The following is a 19,076-nucleotide window of genomic DNA, read 5'->3' on the forward strand; positions in this document are numbered from 1 at the left end:
TATTTATGCCTTTCCCTGCTGCAGTGCAAATATTGTTAGAACACGCGGTTTCATTACTTCTCCGAAAGAGACTTCACAAGATGCACCTGATGAGTCACCTCAGCGTTCTGCCAGCTCATTTTCACTCCTTTCTCCTCTAATTCCTCTTCTGTCTGCAGCGTTTTCCAGCAGCTCCAGCTCCCCGGGAGCTGCCAGCCCTTGGGAATCTCTGGCTTTGCTGGGATTTCGTTCTGGCCATGCTGGGATGCTCCTCACACCCCACTGGGGATGTTCTCTGGAATCAGCTCCAGGCTGATCTGGGGTCCCAGATCCACCTTTGGACATTTCCAACCCTCCTTCCCAGAGTTCTGATTTTCCTGCACTTTTTTTCGAGGAACAGTCACCACTTCTGTCCCCACCTGCAGCAGAATTCCAGCCCTGAGCTCGGGGGTGCTGGAGGGATCCAGAGGGGCCCCAGGGGATGGAGCCAGGCTGGGAGAGCTGGGAATGTTCCCCTGGAGAAGGGAAAATGCCAGGGAATGCTCAGAGTCCCTGCAGGGGCTCCAGGAGAGCTGGAGAGGGACTGGGGACAAGGGCTGGAGGGACAGGACACAGGGAATGGCTTCACTGGGAAAGGGGAGATTGGGCTGGGATCTGGGCAAGGAATTCCTGCCTGGGAGGGTGGGGAGGGGCTGGGCTGGAATCCCCAGAGAATTCCCTGGATCCCTGGAGTGTCCAAGGCCAGGCTGGACACTGGGGACAGTGGGAGTGTCCCTGCCATGGATGGGATGGGATGGGATGGGATGGGATGGGATGGGATTTAAGGTCCCTTCCCACCCAAACCATTCCAGAATTCTGGAATTCTATGAACTCAGAAACTGAATTCAGTTATCAGAAACACCACATTAAATATCATGGTGCTGTTCAAGGTCTCAAAGACCTCCAGAATCTGAAGAGAACCAAAGCTGTGGTGAGCAGACAGAGACTGGAATAAATCTCAGGAATAGATCTGATCTTTGCTTGTCAGGACATTCATTAGCAATCCTTATTTAGCAGCAGAATTGTAGCTTGGAGATAGTTTAAAAAAAAAAAAAAAGAATTTATTTAAAGAATCCATCCAGCCCCATCCCTTCACCAACACCTGTCACCATAAAAGCAGCACGGAGGGTTCCAGTTCTCCCTAATGGATCAGCCTGCCATTAAACAGGAACATTTCACTCACAGGCTCAGGGAATTCATCTGTCACCCCTATCACAGAAATCTCTGCTTTTTCTAACCCAAACCAACCCTCCTTCAGCTGAAAAGCACCTGGAGGAGCTGATCCCAAATCCCTGGGTGCCTGCTCTGCCTGTGCCACGCCAGGAATAACTCCCTGGGGAGAAATTAATCACTCATTAATCACTCATCATGACGAGGCACAATTATAGACAAAGAACCAAACAGCTGAAAAGGAAAACCCCGAGGTTTAAATCCTGCAGAGAGTCTGCCTGGGTTAGACTTGGACACAACAAAACCTTTGTGAGGACCAGGCTGAAGAGGAAATAATGGAAAAATGAATGATTTCAGTGAATCTGTTTGATCTGTCCAGCTCCATCCCAAAAGCTGTTCCCTTCCTGCTCCACCAGGGATGTTCTCACCCAGGAAATGCAGATTTTAACGAGGTAACAGCCTGGAGTTTGCACCCCGTCAGGAGCTGCCAGTGGTTTCACACTCTGGGGCTGGGAGGTTTTATTAAAGCACAGCTCCCATCAGCCAGCCCACGCTGAATCCCAAATATTGGGTGGTGGAGCACGGGGCAGGCAGCACAGCATCCTCCTGGAGCACACCCAGCTCCCTCCCTGCCCTCGGGAGGGAAGGGACAGCTCCAGCCCAGATGTGCTTTCCCGGAAATCCCAGCTGTGCAAATGGCTGAAATAAGGGGGAGGAGATTTTTAATAATTTCATTATATTTTTATCATATTTTATTATATTTCTATTATATTTCTATTATATTTTAATTATATTTTTATTATATTCTTATTCTATTTTATTATATTCTTATTAAATATTATTATATTGGTATAATTTTCATTTTTTACAGTATTTTATAATATTTTTAGTTTTATTACATTTAAAATTAAATTTATTAATTTTTATTTATTTTATATTTTAATTATTTTTATATTTTAATTATTTTTAAATAATTTTTTATTTTTATTTCCACATCTGTGAGCAACTCCAGCTGCTCACAGATACGGAACCTGCTGCCTGGCATTCCTGAACAAACCTGGAAAACCCTGAGAACACCATCTGATGTCTCTTGGTGTCCCTCCCAGGGAATCTCCCCTCAGCCCTGCTCCCCAAACCTGCCCTGGAAAGGTTTGGGTTCCTCAGGACACAGAGCTGAGCCCAGCCCGGGGTGGATAAATCCCAAAGTGCTGGCACTGAGGGGAGGCAGCGCCACAGGCACCTGAGGCTCCTGCTGGGTGCAAAGGAACAATCCTGGCCATGCTGAGTCCTTGAGGGCAGTCAGAGGATCAGGGAATTGTTTGGGATGGAAAAGTTTGGATAATCACACCCAGCAGTGCCAGGGACAGCAGTGCCACCCCTGTCCCCAAGTGCCACCCTGTCCCCAAGTGCCACATGCACACGGCTCTGAGATCCCCCAGGGATGGGAATTCCAAACCTCCCTGGGCACCTCCAACCCCTGACCCCCTTTCCATGGAGAAATTCCCCAATTCCAACTCCTGACCCCTTTCCATGGAGAAATTCCCCAATTCCCACCCTGAGCTGTTCCTGTGTCCTGCCCCTGTTCCCTGTTCCCAGATCCCAAATCCCCCCGGTGTCCCCTCCTGGCAGGGAGTTGTGCAGAGCCACCAGGGCCCCCTGAGCCTCCTTTTCTCCAGGCTGAGCCCTCCCAGCTCCCTCAGGAATTCTCCATTCCCTTCCCAGCTCCCTCAGGAATTCTCCAGCCCTTTCCCAGCTCCCTCAGGATTTCTCCATCCATTCCCAGCTCTGTTCCCGTCCCTGGGCTCGCTCCAGCCCCAGCAGGGCTCTCTCTCTGTCCCAGCCCAGGGGACAATGACACTGCCCTGGCCCTGCTGATTCCAGCACCAGGAGCTGCTGCCAATCCCAACCCAAGTGTGGGTGGAACCAGAACCAAGTTTCAGATGAGCTCTGAAATACCACAGTGCCTCCCAGCACTCAATAAACATTAACTAATTAATCCTCCCAGCACTCTCCTGGAAAGGCTTCAGCAGAGGGAGAATCATTCACTGGAGAGCTGGAGGAGGGTTTGGGCAGCACAGGGATCCTGGAATGGTCTGGCTTGGATGGGACCTTCAGAGGAGCCCAACCCTGCCTGGGTAAGCCTGGCCTAACCCTGCCCCAGGCCTGGTTTGTTCCATCTCGTTCCAACCACACCAAAATCACAAATGGAACCTGCTCTGTAACCTGGGGGATAAACCCCGAAATCCCGAGAGGAATGAGACAAAATGGGGGGTTGGGATGGGGGAGAGCAGCAGCAGCTGGGATCTGGGATCTGGGAACAGGATCTGGGAACAGGGATCTGGGACCAGGGATTGAGGATCTGGAGGAGCCTCCCTGGGATCAGGGATTGGGGATCAGGAATCAGATATCTGGGATCAAGGATCTGAGATCTGGGAGGATCCTCCCTGGGATCAGGGATCGGGAATTAGGGATCTGGGACCAGGGATCTGGGACCAGGGATCAGGGATCAAAGATCTGGGACCAGGGATCAGGGACCTGGGATCAGGGACCAGGAAAGATCCTCCCTGGAATCAAGGATCTGGGACCTGGAATCAGGGACCAGGGATCAAAGATCAGGGATGAGGGATCTGGGAGGATTCTCCCTGGGATCAGGGATCTGGTTTCTGGGATCAGGGACCAGGGTTCTGGGATCAGTGAGGATTCTCTCCAAGATCAGGATTCTGGGATCAGGGACCTGGATCAGGGATGTGGGATCAGGGATTGAGGATCTGCGATCAAGGAGGTTCTTTCCTAGGATCGGGGATCAGGGATTAAGGATCAGGGAGGTTCAGGGATCAGGGACCAGGGATCTGGGATCAGGGAGGTTCCTTGCTGGGATCTGGGATCAAGGATCTGGGACCAGTGAGGATCCTCCCAGGGATCTGGGACCAGGGATCTGGGATTAAGGATCAGGGAAGATCCTCCCTGGGATCAGGGATCAAGGACCTGGGATCAGGGAGGATCCTCCCAGGGATCTGGGACCAGGGATCTGGGACCAGTAAGGATCCTCCCAGGGATCAGGGATCAGTGAGGATCCTCCCAGGGACCAGGGATCTGGGATCAGGGATCTGGGATTAAGGATCAGGGAGGATCCTCCCAGGGATCTGGGATCAGGGATCAGGGAGGATTCTCGAGGTGCAGCTCCCCCCTTTTGTCCGGGAAATGATGGCCCAGGATTGTCCCTTTGGCACCCAGCAGGAGCCTCAGGTGCCTGTGGCGCTGCCTCCCCTCAGTGCCAGCACTTTGGGATTTATCCACCCCGGGCTGGGCTCAGCTCTGTGTCCTGAGGAACCCAAACCTTTCCAGGGCAGGTTTGGGGAGCAGGGCTGAGGGGAGATTCCCTGGGAGGGACACCAAGAGACATCAGATGGTGTTCTCAGAGTTTTCCAGGTTTGTTCAGGAATGCCAGGCAGCAGGTTCCGTATCTGTGAGCAGCTGGAGTTGCTCACAGATATGGAATATAAAAATCTAAAAATATTTAAAATTAATTAAAATATAAAATAAATAAATATAAAAATAAATTAAGATAAAAAATATAATAAATATAAAAATAAAAATAATTAAATAATGAGAATGTAATAAAAATATAATACAAACATTTTAAAATATTGTAAAAATTAAAATTATACTAATATAATAATATTTAATAAGAATATAATAAAATATATAAAATATAATAAAATGTAATAAATATATAATAAAATACAATTAAATTATAATAAATATATAATAAAATAATATAGAAATATAAAAAAATATAATGAAAATATAATAAAATTATTAAAAATCCCCCCTTATTTCAGCCATTTGCACAGCTGGGATTTTTGGGAAAGCACATCTGGGCTGGAGCTGTCCCTTCCCTCCCGAGGGCAGGGAGGGAGCTGGGTGTGCTCCAGGAGGATGCTTTGCTGCACCACCCAATATTTGGGATTCAGCGTGGGCTGGCTGATGGGAGCTGTGCTTTAATAAAACCTCCCAGCCCCCAGAGTGTGAATTGAGTGACCCCACCGACCCCAGGGACACCAAAAAGCCAAAGCGACCCAGCAAAGGGGACACTGCCCTGCCAGGAAAAGGCAGCAGCAGCAGCACAAGGATCCAGCCCGGCTCCAGGAGACCAGAGGGGATAAAAAATTACAGTTTACTGCAAATGGAGCTCTTCTCTCTTCATCAACACCGCCAGGAAAAGCCATTACTCGCCAAAAGGGAGGCTCTTAGCCCCTGATGGATTGGCTGCTCTCTGCTGAGCCCGGGGCAGCGGGAGCGCCTCTCCCCGCTGCTAAGCTGATTGAGGCACCAACACCGCAATAAATCCGTGCCCATTAGGGCGCTGAGCCTCTTCTCACCTCACCCACCCTCCCGGGGGAGAAATGACACAGCCTCAAACGGCCGAGCAGTGACAAGTCACAGGTGGCACAGCAGCAGGGCTCTGTCCGCAAGGGACGCTGATTGGGGGCATTTTAAATTTTTTTAAATTTTTTTTTTCCTCCCCCTGATGCTGAGGGTACAAAATCAGGGATTGAGCTCCTCTTGCCTGCTCACAAATCGGTATTCTGGCATTTTTTTACCTGCAGGAATAGGTAAAACAGGTAAACACCCGCTCAGGTGAGCAGGCGGAATTCCAGCTGCAAATCCAGCTGTGGTCTAGGTGAGCAGGTGGAATTCCAGCTGCAAATCCAGCTGTGGCCTGGCTGAGCAGACAGAATTCCAGCTGCAAATCCAGCTGTGACCCGGGTGAGCAGGCGGAATTCCAGCTGCAAATCCAGCTGTGACCCGGGTGAGCAGGCAGAATTCCAGCTGCAAATCCAGCTGTGGCCTGGGTGAGCAGGCAGAATTCCAGCTGCAAATCCAGCTGTGACCTAGGTGAGCAGGCAGAATTCCAGCTGCCAATCCAGCTGTGGCCTGGGTGAGCAGGCAGAATTCCAGCTGCAAATCCAGCTGTGGCCTGGGTGAGCAGGTGGAATTCCAGCTGCAAATTCCAGCTGTGACCCAGCTGAGCAGGCAGAATTCCAGCTGCAAATCCAGCTGTGGCCAAGGTGAGCAGGCAGAATTCCAGCTGCAAATCCAGCTGTGGCCTGGGTGAGCAGGCAGAACTCCAGCTGCAAATCCAGCTGTGACCCAGGTGAGCAGGCAGAACTCCAGCTGCAAATCCAGCTGTGACCCAGGTGAGCAGGCAGAACTCCAGCTGCAAATCCAGCTGTGGCCTGGGTGAGCAGGCGGAATTCCAGCTGCAAATTCCAGCTGTGACCCGGGTGAGCAGGCGGAATTCCAGCTGCAAATCCAGCTGTGGCCTGGGTGAGCAGGCGGAATTCCAGCTGCAAATCCAGCTGTGACCCAGGTGAGCAGGCAGAATTCCAGCTGCCAGGGGACATTCAGTAATAAACTGAGACTTTTAAGCCCTTGGTGACATAAAAAAATCTAATTTTTTTTATGAATTTATGAATGAGTTGTGCCTTTAAACCCCTTGCTGGCATTAAAAATCCCAATGGGGCATTTATAATGAATTGTGATTTTAAATCCTCATGGCATTAAAATATCCTGACAGGGTTATTTATGAATGGGCTGTGCCTTTAAAAAAATTTAAAATTTAAAATTGGGATTATATTTGTATTAAAAAATCCCAATGGGAGCATTTATGAATGGGCTGTGCCTTTAAACCTCTCATTGGCTTTAAAAAATACCAATGGGGTATTTTAATTATTTATTAAATGCAGGGAGAAATTTAAACCCCTTGTTGGCATTAAAAATCCCAATGGGGGTATTTATTAATGAATTGTGCTTTTAAACCCCTTGCTGGCATTAAATATACCAATGGGGTATTTTCATTATTATTAAATGCCAGGGGGGCATTTATTAATAAAATTCATTAAATAATTAAATATATAGTAATTAAATTAATAAATTAATAAATTCCCAATGGGGCATTTACGAATGAGCTGTGCCTTTAAAAATAATTTAAAAAATTTAAAAATCAGGCAGCAGCTCCAGGAGGTGCCAGCCCAGGGACAGGGGGATGAGAAATCTCCACCTCTGCATTCTCCACCCTGCTCCCCACTGCTGTTTTTAGGACAGAGCTGTAGGAACCTAAAATTGGGGGTGTCAGGGCATTAATCCCAATTTCCAGCAGCTATCAAGCACCATGGGCAATATTTAAATTGATATATAAGTATATTTTTATGTTATTGATATATAATGTATATGACAATATTATATATCAACAAATGTGTACATTTATATTTGATAATTATATATGCATTTATATATTATATATACATATATTGATATCTACATTTATATTTGATAATTGTAAATACATTTAGTAATATATATATTTGATATTGATAGCTGCACTTATGTTTGATAGTTATAAATACATTTTATATATTATATATAGACATATATTTGATAGCTACATTTATAATTGATAATTGTAAATACATTTTTATATATTATATATATTAATATTTGATAGCTACACTAATACTTGATAATTATAAATACATTTTTATTACATATATTTGATATTTGATAGCTACATTTATATTTGGTAATTGTAAATACATTTATATATATAATATATATATTTGGAACCCAAAACTGGGTGGGAGAAATGAGAGGGACTCACACTCATAGGACACAGATACAACCTCAAAAATGGGTGGGAGAAGGACTCACACACAGGGCACAGATACAGCCCCACAAATGGGTGGGAGAACTGAGAGGGACTCACACTCACAGGACATAGATATAATCCCAAAAATGAGTGGGAGAAGAGACTCACACAGGACACAGATACAATCCCACAAATGGGTGGGAGAAATGAGAGACTCACAACAGGGCACGGATGGAACCCAAAAAATGGGGAAGAAATGAGAGGGACTCACACTCACACAGGACGCAGATACAATCCCAAAAAATGAGTGGGAGAAATGAGAGGGACTGACACAGGACACAAATGGATCCCCAAAAATGGGGAGAAATGAGAGGGACTCACACTCACACAGAGCACAGAGGGAACCCCAAAAATGGGTGGGAGAACTGAGAGGGACTCATAGGGCACAGGACACAGATACAATCCCAAAAATGGGTGGGAGAACTGAGAGGGACTCATAGGGCACAGGACATAGATACAATCCCAAAAATGGGTGGGGGAAGCTCAGAGGGACTCACACACAGGGCACAGGAGGAACCCCAAAAATGGGTGGGGGAAGCTCAGAGGGACTCACACAGGGCACAGGACACAGATGGAACCCCAAAAAATGGGTGGGAGAAGGACTCACACTCACAGGATATAGATATAATCCCAAAAATGAGTCCCAAAAATATGTGGGAAAACTGAGAGAGACTCACACAGGACACAGATACAATACAATCCCAAAAATGGGTGGGAGAAGCTCAGAGGGACTCACTCTCACACAGACACAGCCCCACAAAGGGTGGGAGAAGCTGAGAGGGACTCACTCTCACACTGACACTCACACTCACACAGACACAGCCCCACAAAGGGCGGTAGAAGCCGAGCACAAAGCACAGAACCCCATCACTGCACCCCACAGCTGGTGCTGCCTTTGGTTTGAGGCTGAAGCTCAGCCCCAAATTTCCCCAAAACAGGGAAAAGTCCATGTTGAACCAAGCTGGCTGCTCATCCCTGTGTGCCAGGCTGGTGTTTCTCAGCCCTTGTTTCAGGGCACAAACCATCCCCTGAAATGGAACTTTTCCCTGCACGGAGATCCCTCCAGGAGGCACTTTGGGAATGGCCAGCCCTGCCTGCGGTTGGAATTGGATATGTTACAGGCGCTGCCTTCTGCTGCAAATTGGCTGCAGGGCCCCCGTGGTGTCATTTGCACCTTTCCCCTCTGCAGCCACCACCGGGGCTGTGGGGACAGAGCTGCCAGAGCTGCCAGCCCGGGAGTGGCCATGGGAGGGGTGACAGGCGGGACAGCCAGACACAGGGACAGCAAGAGGGACAGCAAAACCAGGGACAGCCAGACACAGGGACAGCATAAAGAGGGACAGCAAGAGGGACAGCCAGAAACAGGGACAGTCAGAAACAGGGACAGCCAGAAACAGGGACAGCAAAACCAGGGACAGCAGAAACAGGGACAGCCAGAAACAGGGACAGCAAAAACAGGGACAGCCAGAAACAGGGACAGTCAGAAACAGGGACAGTCAGAAAGAGGGACAGCCAGAAACAGGGACAGCAAAAGAGGGACAGCAAAACCAGGGACAGCCAAAACAGGGACAGCCAAAACAGGGACAGTCAGAAACAGGGACAGCCAGGGCAGGGACAGCAAAACAGGGACAGTCAGAAACAGGGACAGCCAGAAACAGGGACAGCAAAACAGGGACAGTCAGAAACAGGGACAGCCAGAAACAGGGACAGTCAGAAACAGGGACAGCAAAAGGGACACAAGACCAGGGACAGCCAGAGAAACAGGGACAGCAAAACCAGGGACAGCCAGAACAGGGACAGCAAAACAGGGACAGCAAAAAGCTAGGGACAGCCAGAAAGAGAGACACCAAAAACAGACAGTCAGAAACAGGGACACCAAAAAGAGGAACACCAAAAACAGGGACAGCCAAAACCAGGAACAGCCAGAAACAGGGACAGCCAGAAAAGAAACAGGGACAGCCAGAGAGACACCCAAAACCAGGGACACCCAAAAACAGGGACACCACACCAAAAACAGGGACAGCCAAAACAGGGACAGTCACAAAGAGGGACAGCCAGGGCAGGGACACCAAAAACAGGGACAGCCAGAAAGAAAGACACCAAAAACAGGGACACCCAAAACAGAGACATCTAAAACCAGGGACAGCCAAAACCAAGAACATCCAGCATGGGGACATCCAGAGCAGGGACACCCAAAACCAGGACAGCCAAAACCAAGAACATCCAGCATGGGGACATCCAGGGCAGGGACACCAAAAACAGGACATCTAAAACCAGGGACAGCCAGCACAGGGAGGGACCCTCAGCACATCCCCCTCCCTGCCCTGAGGGATTCTGGCTGCAGAGGCACCTGAGGTTCCATGGGACCATTAAAGCAGCGCCCTGGGCTGTGGGAGTGTCCTTGTCCCTGTCCCTGGTGGCCCTGGATGATCCTTGAGGTCCCTCCCAGCCCAAACCAGTCTGGGATTCCCTGGGTAAACGAGGAGCACAAAGTGCAGAGGGGGAAGGAAAACTTACAGAAGGGAAACAGCAGAGCCAGGAGCTGCTGCAGGGCTGGAGGCAGCCTGGGAGAGAAGGGAAAATGCCAGGGAATGCTCAGAGTCCCTGCAGGGGCTCCAGGAGAGCTGGAGAGGGACTGGGGACAAGGGCTGGAGGGACAGGACACAGGGAATGGCTTCACTGGGAAAGGGGAGATTGGGCTGGGATCTGGGCAAGGAATTCCTGCCTGGGAGGGTGGGGAGGGGTTGGGCTGGAATTCCCAGATTTGCTGGGGCTGCCCCTGGATCCCTGGAGTGTCCAAGGCCAGGATGGACATTGGGACAGTGGGAGTGTCCCTGTCATGGATGGGGTGGCTCTGGGTGGGATTTAAGTCCCTTCCAGCTCTCCCAAACCATTCCATGGTTCCATGAATGCTGCAATGCTGGTACATAAATACAACTCCACATTTCCCTCCCCTCTTCACCTCCCTTCTCAGGACCCTTTTTCCCCCTTCCCCAGGCCAGGGGATCAAAGGGGACCCAGGGACCAGCAGCTGCCCCAGGGGGACAGACAGAACCAGGGAGGAGGAATTTCACCAAACCCAACAATTCCCTTGGGCTTTTCACAGCAAAAAATTTCTAAATTTCCAAAGCTTCTAAGCCCTGCAAAGAAACAGCTCAAACATTTCTGGGTCCATGGAGCTCCATCACCCAAATCCCCCTCCCCAGGAGACCAAACCTCCCCAAACCCATCAGGGGCTTTCTCCTCCAAACATCTTCTCTAATCCTCCTCAAATATTTAACCCAAACAACCAGGAGAGCAGAAGAACACCCCAAGCAGGTGCATTGCCAAAGACAACTTCTCATTTCAAGAAGAATTAGGAAATCCTGCTGGAGAGGGGGATTAAGGACAGTGTGGGCTATTCCCACTGCCCAGAACATTTGAGGTTGGGGCATTTTTAACAAACACTCAGCTGCATATTTAATAAAAACCAAACCTGGCTTTTAAATCTTTCAATAAAAACTCAAGGAAATAATCTCAGCTGAAGCAATGGAGTGTGTTTTCTTGCTCCACTGAATAATACTGATCAAGCAGCTCTTTCTCCTCTGTTTTGCTGAGCACATAATTGATACAGGCAGGCTAAAGCGCTGTTTTAAAAACATCTTTCTAATGTAGGAACAAACCCCAGAGTGCCCCTCAATAAGGAGCTCTCAGCAGTGCAGCAGCTATCGACAGGTGAGGGATCAATTCTTCATTTTGGCTAATGAGGCCCCAGAAATGGGTTTTTCCCACCTTGGGTTAATGGGCACTTTCCTGAGCAGTGAAATCCAGCTCAGGAGGAGGAGCAGGTGAGGAGTGATGGTGGGCAGGACAGACAGACAGACAGAGCTGTAAAGCCAGGTCTGGAACTTGTGCTCAGTGCAAAGGGCAAAACAGCTCAGAGCAGGGCAGGGAGAGAGAAGAGAAAGAGGCAGGAGGGTGCTGAGAGAGAGCTGAGAGCTGTGAGAGGGAAAGCTCAGAGAGCGAGGTTCCCCTCACAGCACAATAAATCTGTGCTGGATATTCTCATTTCCACTGACCAATCTCACACAGGGTACAAATCCTACAGCATTTCACACACAGCCTGTAAGAATCACTGCACTGCCACACGGGTTACACTTTAAACCCCAAAATCTTCTCTGTGCACCCTCCTGCCAGGCCAGCAGGGTCTGCTCTGAGCCTGGGGCTGTCTGCAGGCAGAGGGGATTGTTCACTCCAGAGGGGATGACTTTCACTGGCCATTCTGTTGTTTTCTAGTTATGTAGTAACCAAGGTTTGGTCTGAAAAAGGCTTTCATTTCATTCTCTCTTATATTCTATATTCTTGAAATTTTGCCAGGCAATCATATTGATCAGGTTTTCCTAATCCATCTTTCCCACCAAGCAGGAGGCTCTGGCTGGGTGGGCAGGAGCTGGCACTGCTGCTGTCCAGCTCCAGCATTCCTTCTGCAAACTGCCTCAGAGCCAGTCCTGGGGCAGTGCTGACAGCACTCTTTGAGAGGATTTTTTTCTCTTCAGCTAGCCCCTAGCTGTGCCATTCCAGCTCATTTGGAAAAAGCTGCCTGGGCGATGCAGCAGAGCAAGGCTGGCTCCAGCAGAGCCCTGTCAGGAGCTGCGTGTGGAGGAGCTGCTTGCTGTGACATAGCTCTAGGCTCTGTGTTTCTGTGTTCCATGTGCTGAAGCCTCTCAGCAGTGCCAGGGACGGTGCTGGGAGCTGCAGCGCCCGCGTTGCGCGTCGGGGAGCGCGGCGCGCGGAGCCCGGCTCTGTCACGCTGCTGCACCAGGGATGCTCAGCCTGCTGAAGAGCTCTGTCAAAACAACTCCTCAGAGCTGCTCCCTCGGGGGGGGACTGCTGCCTGCTCGCAGAGTGCTGCGTTCCAGCTCGCTCTCCTTCCCAGGGTGTGCAGTCGCGCTCTGCCGGTTCTCTGCGTTGGGCTGTGCCGCGTCCGGAGCTCCCCAGGGGCTCACACAGCCCAGGGGATAAAGTCAGTTCTGCCCTGAGATAAAGTCAGTTCTGCCCTGAGATCACTGCAATCCCACCCTTTCAGCCTTTCTGACCAGCAATAAATGGAATTTTTCCGCTCTCCTCAAAGATTCCCTGTTCGCAGGTCAGGGCTCCGACATCCACTCTTGCTGGGGCACAAAGGGATCAGCTCAGATCCCATCAGAGAGGGGTAAAACCCCCCAAAAATGAATGAAAAATCAAATGCCTCTGCCTGTTGGTGTTCTGCTGGGGACACAAAGGGATCAGCTCAGATATCACTCAGAGAGGGGTAAAACCTCCCAAAATGAGTGAAAAATCAAATTGCCTCCCTAACCCTAACCCACCTGCTGGTGTCCTGCTGGGGACAAAGAGATCAGTTCAGATCCCACTGAGAGAGGGGTAAAACCCCCAAAAATGAGTTAAAAATCAAATTGCCTCCAGGACACAGAGGGATCAGTTCAGACCCCACTCAGAGAGGGGTAAAACCTCCTAAAAATGAGTGAAAAATCAAATTGCCTCCACCTGCTGGTGTCCTGCTGGGGACACAGAGGGATCTGAGCTGATCCCACTCAGAGAGGGGTAAAATCCCCCCAAAGTGAGTGAAAAATCAAACTGCCTCTGCCTGCTGGTGTCCTGTCGGGGACACAAAGGGATCAACTCAGATCCCACTCAGAAATGGGTAAAATCCCCTCAAAAATGAGTGAAAAATCAAATTGTCTCCAGGACACAGAGGGATCAGCTCAGATCTCATTCAGAGAGGGGTAAAACCCCCAAAAATGAGTTTAAAATCAAATTGCCTCCACCTGCTGGTGTCCTGCTGGGGACACAGAGGGATCTGAGCTGATCCCACTCAGAGAGGGGTAAAATCCCCCCAAAGTGAGTGAAAAATCAAATTGCCTCCACCTGCTGGTGTCCTGCTGGGGACACAAAGGGATCAGCTCAGATCCCACTCAGAGAGGGTAAAACCTCCCTAAAATGAGTGAAAAATCAAATTGCCTCCAGGACACAGAGGGATGAGCTCAGATCCCACTGAGAGAGGGGTAAAACCCCCAAAAATGAGTTTAAAATCCAATTGCCTCCACCTGCTGGTGTCCTGGCACTCGTGGCAGGCTCAGGACGTGCCTCAGTCCCTCACCCAGCACCAGCCCCTGCAGGTGTGCCACAGATCAGGCTCAAACCCAGAGCAGAAAACTGCAAATTGTTCCTGCCTCTGAGCCAGAGCCTGCCCTGCAGAGAGAAAAGCCAGGACAGCTGTCAGTCCCAGCTCCAGGGAAGCAAAACTGCATTTTCCAGGTATCTTTGGATGAAATTTGGGGTGGAAATTGGGGAAATTCCTTCATGGAAAGGACAGGGTGCAGTCCCATCCCTGGGGGATTTCAGAGCCCACCTGGGGACACAGTGCTGGGATGGATGATCTCAGAGGGCTTTTCCAACCTGAACAATTCCATGGTTCTGCTGCCCAGCTCCCCTCCTGTTCCACAGAGCCAGAAGGACCAGGAGCTGCTGCTCCAGGGATCCTCCCCTGGGACAGTCCCTGCCATCCCCACAGTGCCACAGCCACCCTGGGACAACATTCCTGCCCCAGAGCCTGGATCTGGAGTGGTTTGGGAATGGGCAGGGATCTCTTCCAGCAGCCCAGGGTGCTGCCAGCCCTGCCCAGCCTGGCCTGGGCACTGCCAGGGATGGAGCTGCTGCTGAGTTTGGTTAAATTAATTATTGAACAATTATTGAATTAATTATTCAATTATTGAACACAAGCTGTAATTGCACCCAGGCTCCTGCAGGAGAAAACCACTCAAACCCCTCTGCCAAAGGGAGATGTGGCACAAAATCCACCCAAACCCCTCTGCCAAAGGGAGCTGTGACACAAAACCAACCCAAAATCCACCCAAACCCCTCTGCCAAAGGGAACTGAGGCAAAAAAATCACCCAAACCCCTCTGCCAATGGGAACTGAGGCACAAAAATCACCCAAACCCCTCTGCCAAAGGGAACTGTGACACAAACCCACTCAAAACCCACCCAAACTCCTCTGCCAAAAGGAGCTGTGGCACCATCTCACCACAAAACCCATCCTCCTCAGCTGATGTGAGAACATTTCCCAGGAAAGGCTTTCCCCCATTTCTCAGCTGGATTTCCAGGTTTTTCCCCCATTTCTCAGCTGGATTTCCAGGCTTTTCCCCCATTTCCTCAGGTGGATTTCCAGGCTTTTTCCCCCATTTCCTCAGCTGGATTTCCAGGCTTTTCCCCCATTTCCTCAGCTGGATTTCCAGGCTTTTTCCCCCATTTCCTCAGCTGGATTTCCAGGCTTTTCCCCCATTTCTCAGCTGGATTTCCAGGCTTTTCCCCCATTTCCTCAGGTGGATTTCCAGGCTTTTCCCCCATTTCCTCAGCTGGATTTCCAGGTTTTTCCCCCATTTCTCAGCTGGATTTCCAGGTTTTTCCCCCATTTCTCAGCTGGATTTCCAGGTTTTTCCCCCCATTCCTCAGCTGGATTTCCAGGTTTTTCCCCCATTTCTCAGCTGGATTTCCAGGTTTTCCCCCCATTTGTCAGCTGGATTTCCAAGTTTTCCCCCCATTCCTCAGCTGGATTTCCAGGTTTTTCCCCATTTCCTCAGCTGGATTTCCACTCAGAGCCTCCCAGCCTGCTCAGCCTCACTCCCTGCACTCCAGGCAGGAGCCAGGAGGTCCCTGTGGAATTGTGAATGAACCCTGGGCACAGCCTGGTTTGTCACTGTGCAGAATGTAGGTCACAAGTCTGGTTTGTCACAGAGAGTGGCTCTGTGTCATCTGCCTCAGGCAGATGGGACTGAGTCACTGCTCAGCCTCGCTGCTCTTCCCTGCCTGCCTGCCTGCCTGCCAGCCCTGCAGCTTCCTGCTTCCCAATCCTGCTTCCCAATCCTTCCAACCCTTCCTGCTTCCCAATCCTGCTTCCCAATCAACCCTGCTTCCCAATCAATCCTGCTTCCCAACCCTGCTTCCCAATCCTGCTTCCCAATCCTGCTTCCCAACCCTTCCAATCCTTCCTGCTTCCCAATCCTTCCTGCTTCCCAATCCTTCCTGCTTCCCAACCCTGCTTCCCAATCCTGCCTGCTTCCCAATCCTGCAATCAATCCTGCTTCCCAATCCTTCTTCCCAATCCTGCTTCCCAACCCTTCCTGCTTCCCAATCCTGCTTCCCAATCCTGCTTCCCAATCAATCCTGCTTCTCCCAATCCTTCCAATCCTTCCTCCCCCAATCCTGCTTCCCAATCCTTCCTGCTTCCCAATCCTGCATCCCAATCAACCCTGCTTCCCAATCCTGCTTCCCAATCCTGCTTCCCAATCCTGCTTCCCAATCAATCCTGCTTCCCAATCAATCCTGCTTCCCAACCCTGCTTCCCAATCCTTCCTTCCAATCAATCCTGCTTCCCAACCCTTCCAATCCTTCCTGCTTCCCAATCCTGCTTCCCAATCAATCCTGCTTCCCAACCCTGCTTCCCAATCAACCCTGCTTCCCAATCAATCCTGTTTCCCAGTCCTGCTTCCCAATCCTGCTTCCCAATCCTTCCTGCTTCCCAATCCTGTTTCCCAGCCCTTCCTGCTTCCCAGCCCTGCTTCCCAACGCTGCTTCCCAATCCTTCCTCCTTCCCAACCCTTCCTCCTTCCCAATCCTTTCTGCTTCCCAATCCTCTCTCCTTCCCAACCTTCCTTCCCAATCCTGTCTCTTTCCCAATCCTTCCTGGTTTTGGTTTTTTTTTCTATTAATAGTACAAGAAGTTTGTATTTCACCATAGAAACACAGAAATGTCCTTCAGCAGAGCCCCCCTCATCTCCCCACTGAACTGCAGGGAGAAGTAGAAATTTAACAAACTTTAACAAACTTTAACAAATTTAACAAACTTTAACAAGAGGTACCAAAAGGTGGCAGCTGCCCAAGCCTGACCTGTTTGTTGGTGACTCCTGGGGGCAGGGTGCCGTGTTTGTAATCCTCCAGCAGCTGCACTGCTTCCTTCAGGCGGCTCTGCAGGGAAACAGCCACGAGGGAAAAATCAAACTCACAATCAGGGGATAAAAACTCACAGCAATGGAGTTAAAAACTCAAACTCGCAGCCAGGGGTTAAAAACTCACAGCAGTGGAGTTAAAAACTCAAACTCACAGCCAGAAGTTAAAAACTCAAACTCACAGCAATGGAGTTAAAAACTCACAGCAGTGGAATTAAAAACTCAAACTCACAGCAATGGAGTTAAAAACTCAAACTCACAGCAATGGAGTTAAAAACTCAAACTCACAGCAATGGAGTTAAAAACTCAAACTCACAGCAGTGGGGTTAAAAACTCACAGCAATGGGGTTAAAAACTCAAACTCACAGCAGTGGGGTTAAAAACTCACAGCAATAGAGTTAAAAACTCACAGCAATGGAGTTAAAAACTCAAACTCACAGCCAGGAGGTGAAAACTCAAACTCACAGCAATGGAGTTAAAAACTCAAACTCACAGCCAGGAGGTGAAAACTCAAACTCACAGCAATGGAGTTAAAAAACTCACAGCCACGAGGTAAAAACCCAAACTCACAGCCATGAGGTAAAAACTCACAGCAATGGGGTTAAAAACTCAAACTCACAGCCAGGGTTAAAAACTCCCAGCCAGGAGTTAAAAACTCAAACTCACAGCCAGGGGTTAAAAACTCCCAGCCAGGAGTTAAAAACTCAAACTCCCAGCCAGGAGTTAAAAACTCACAGCAATGGAGTTCAAAACTCACAGCAATGGAGGAGTTAAAAACTCACGGCAATGGAGTTAAACTCACAGCAATAGAATTAAATAAAATCCCAGCAGGAATTGTGGGGTGGGGTGGGAAGGACCCCAGGGATCAGCTGGTTCCAGCTGGATGGGCAGGGAAAACTCCCACTGCCCTGGGTGCTCATTAAATTAATTACATTTATTATATTATATTATCACATCATATAACATCATATCACATCACATTATCTATTATATATATTATATTGCATTATATTGTATTGCATTATATTAACTATTATATGTTTCATAATATATTTCACATTATATATCACATTATATATTACATTATATCACATTATATTACATTATCTATTACACATATTGCATAACATTATACTGTATTAATTATATTGAATTATATTATAATAACAATTCTATATATTTAATTGTACTATAATAACTATTGTATTATATTAGTACTATTACTTATATTGCATTTTATTATATTAACTGTTATTTATGCTATTTCATATTACATTGTATTACATTACATTATATTATATATTACATTACATTATAGTATCTATTATATATTGCATTATATTAACTATTAAAAATATTCTATCATATGATATAATACACTATACTATATTATCTATTAATATATTGCATTATATTATTTTAACTTATTTATATGTATATATTACATTACACTATATTTATTACATTATCTGTTCTATATACTGCATTGTATTATATTAACTATTAAATATATTGTATAATATTATATTTCCTATTATATTTAGTATATCTAGTATACATAATAGATATTACATATTTACCATTATATAGAGACCATATAAAATACACACACATATCCATATCAATACATACATTTCATCTTGAAAGAATAGATATTTCCATAGAATAGATTTCCATAGAATATATGTATTTATTGAAGTGTAAAACCCTGCCAGGACAGAAACTGTCAGAAAGATTCCTTGGAGCTCCCATCCAGGGATGCAGGGAAACTCCAGTCTGAATTCCTGGGCTCCCATCCAGGATCCAGGATCCATCCTGAATTCCTGAGTTCACTAGCATTTCCCATCCATGGATCCAGACTCCATCCTGAGTTCTGAGCTCTCATTAGGAGCTCACATCCAGGGATCCATGGTGCATCCCAAATTCCTGGGTTCATTGGAACTTCCCATCCAGGGATCCAGGGAAACTCCATCCCAAGTTCCTGGGCTCACATCCAGGATCCATAGATCCAACCTTCATCCAAATTCCCAGGTTCATTAGGAGCTCACATCCAGGGATCCATGGATCCATCCTGAATTCCTGGGTTCATTGGGATTTCCCATCCAGGGATCCATGGATCCAGGGAAACTCCATTCCCAGCTCTGAGTTCTCATTAGGAGCTCACATTCAGGGATCCATGGATCCATGGATCCAGGC

General features: G+C 48.2%; 1 protein-coding gene across 2 annotated transcripts in view; it reads right to left on the bottom strand.

Annotated features, from left to right (window-relative positions):
* SFXN5 (sideroflexin 5) overlaps nt 1–19,076 on the bottom strand; it is a 113,504-nt gene that overhangs the window by 75,261 nt on the left and 19,167 nt on the right. For both annotated transcript variants that reach the window (XM_033060816.2, XM_033060818.2), the window contains exon 3: nt 16,822–16,899. In XM_033060816.2, the coding sequence (XP_032916707.1) occupies nt 16,822–16,899 (78 nt within the window). The remainder of the gene's footprint in view (nt 1–16,821; nt 16,900–19,076) is intronic.

The sequence above is a fragment of the Catharus ustulatus genome, chromosome 5, assembly GCF_009819885.2.
Source record: "Catharus ustulatus isolate bCatUst1 chromosome 5, bCatUst1.pri.v2, whole genome shotgun sequence".
NCBI classification, from domain to species: Eukaryota; Metazoa; Chordata; class Aves; order Passeriformes; family Turdidae; genus Catharus; species Catharus ustulatus.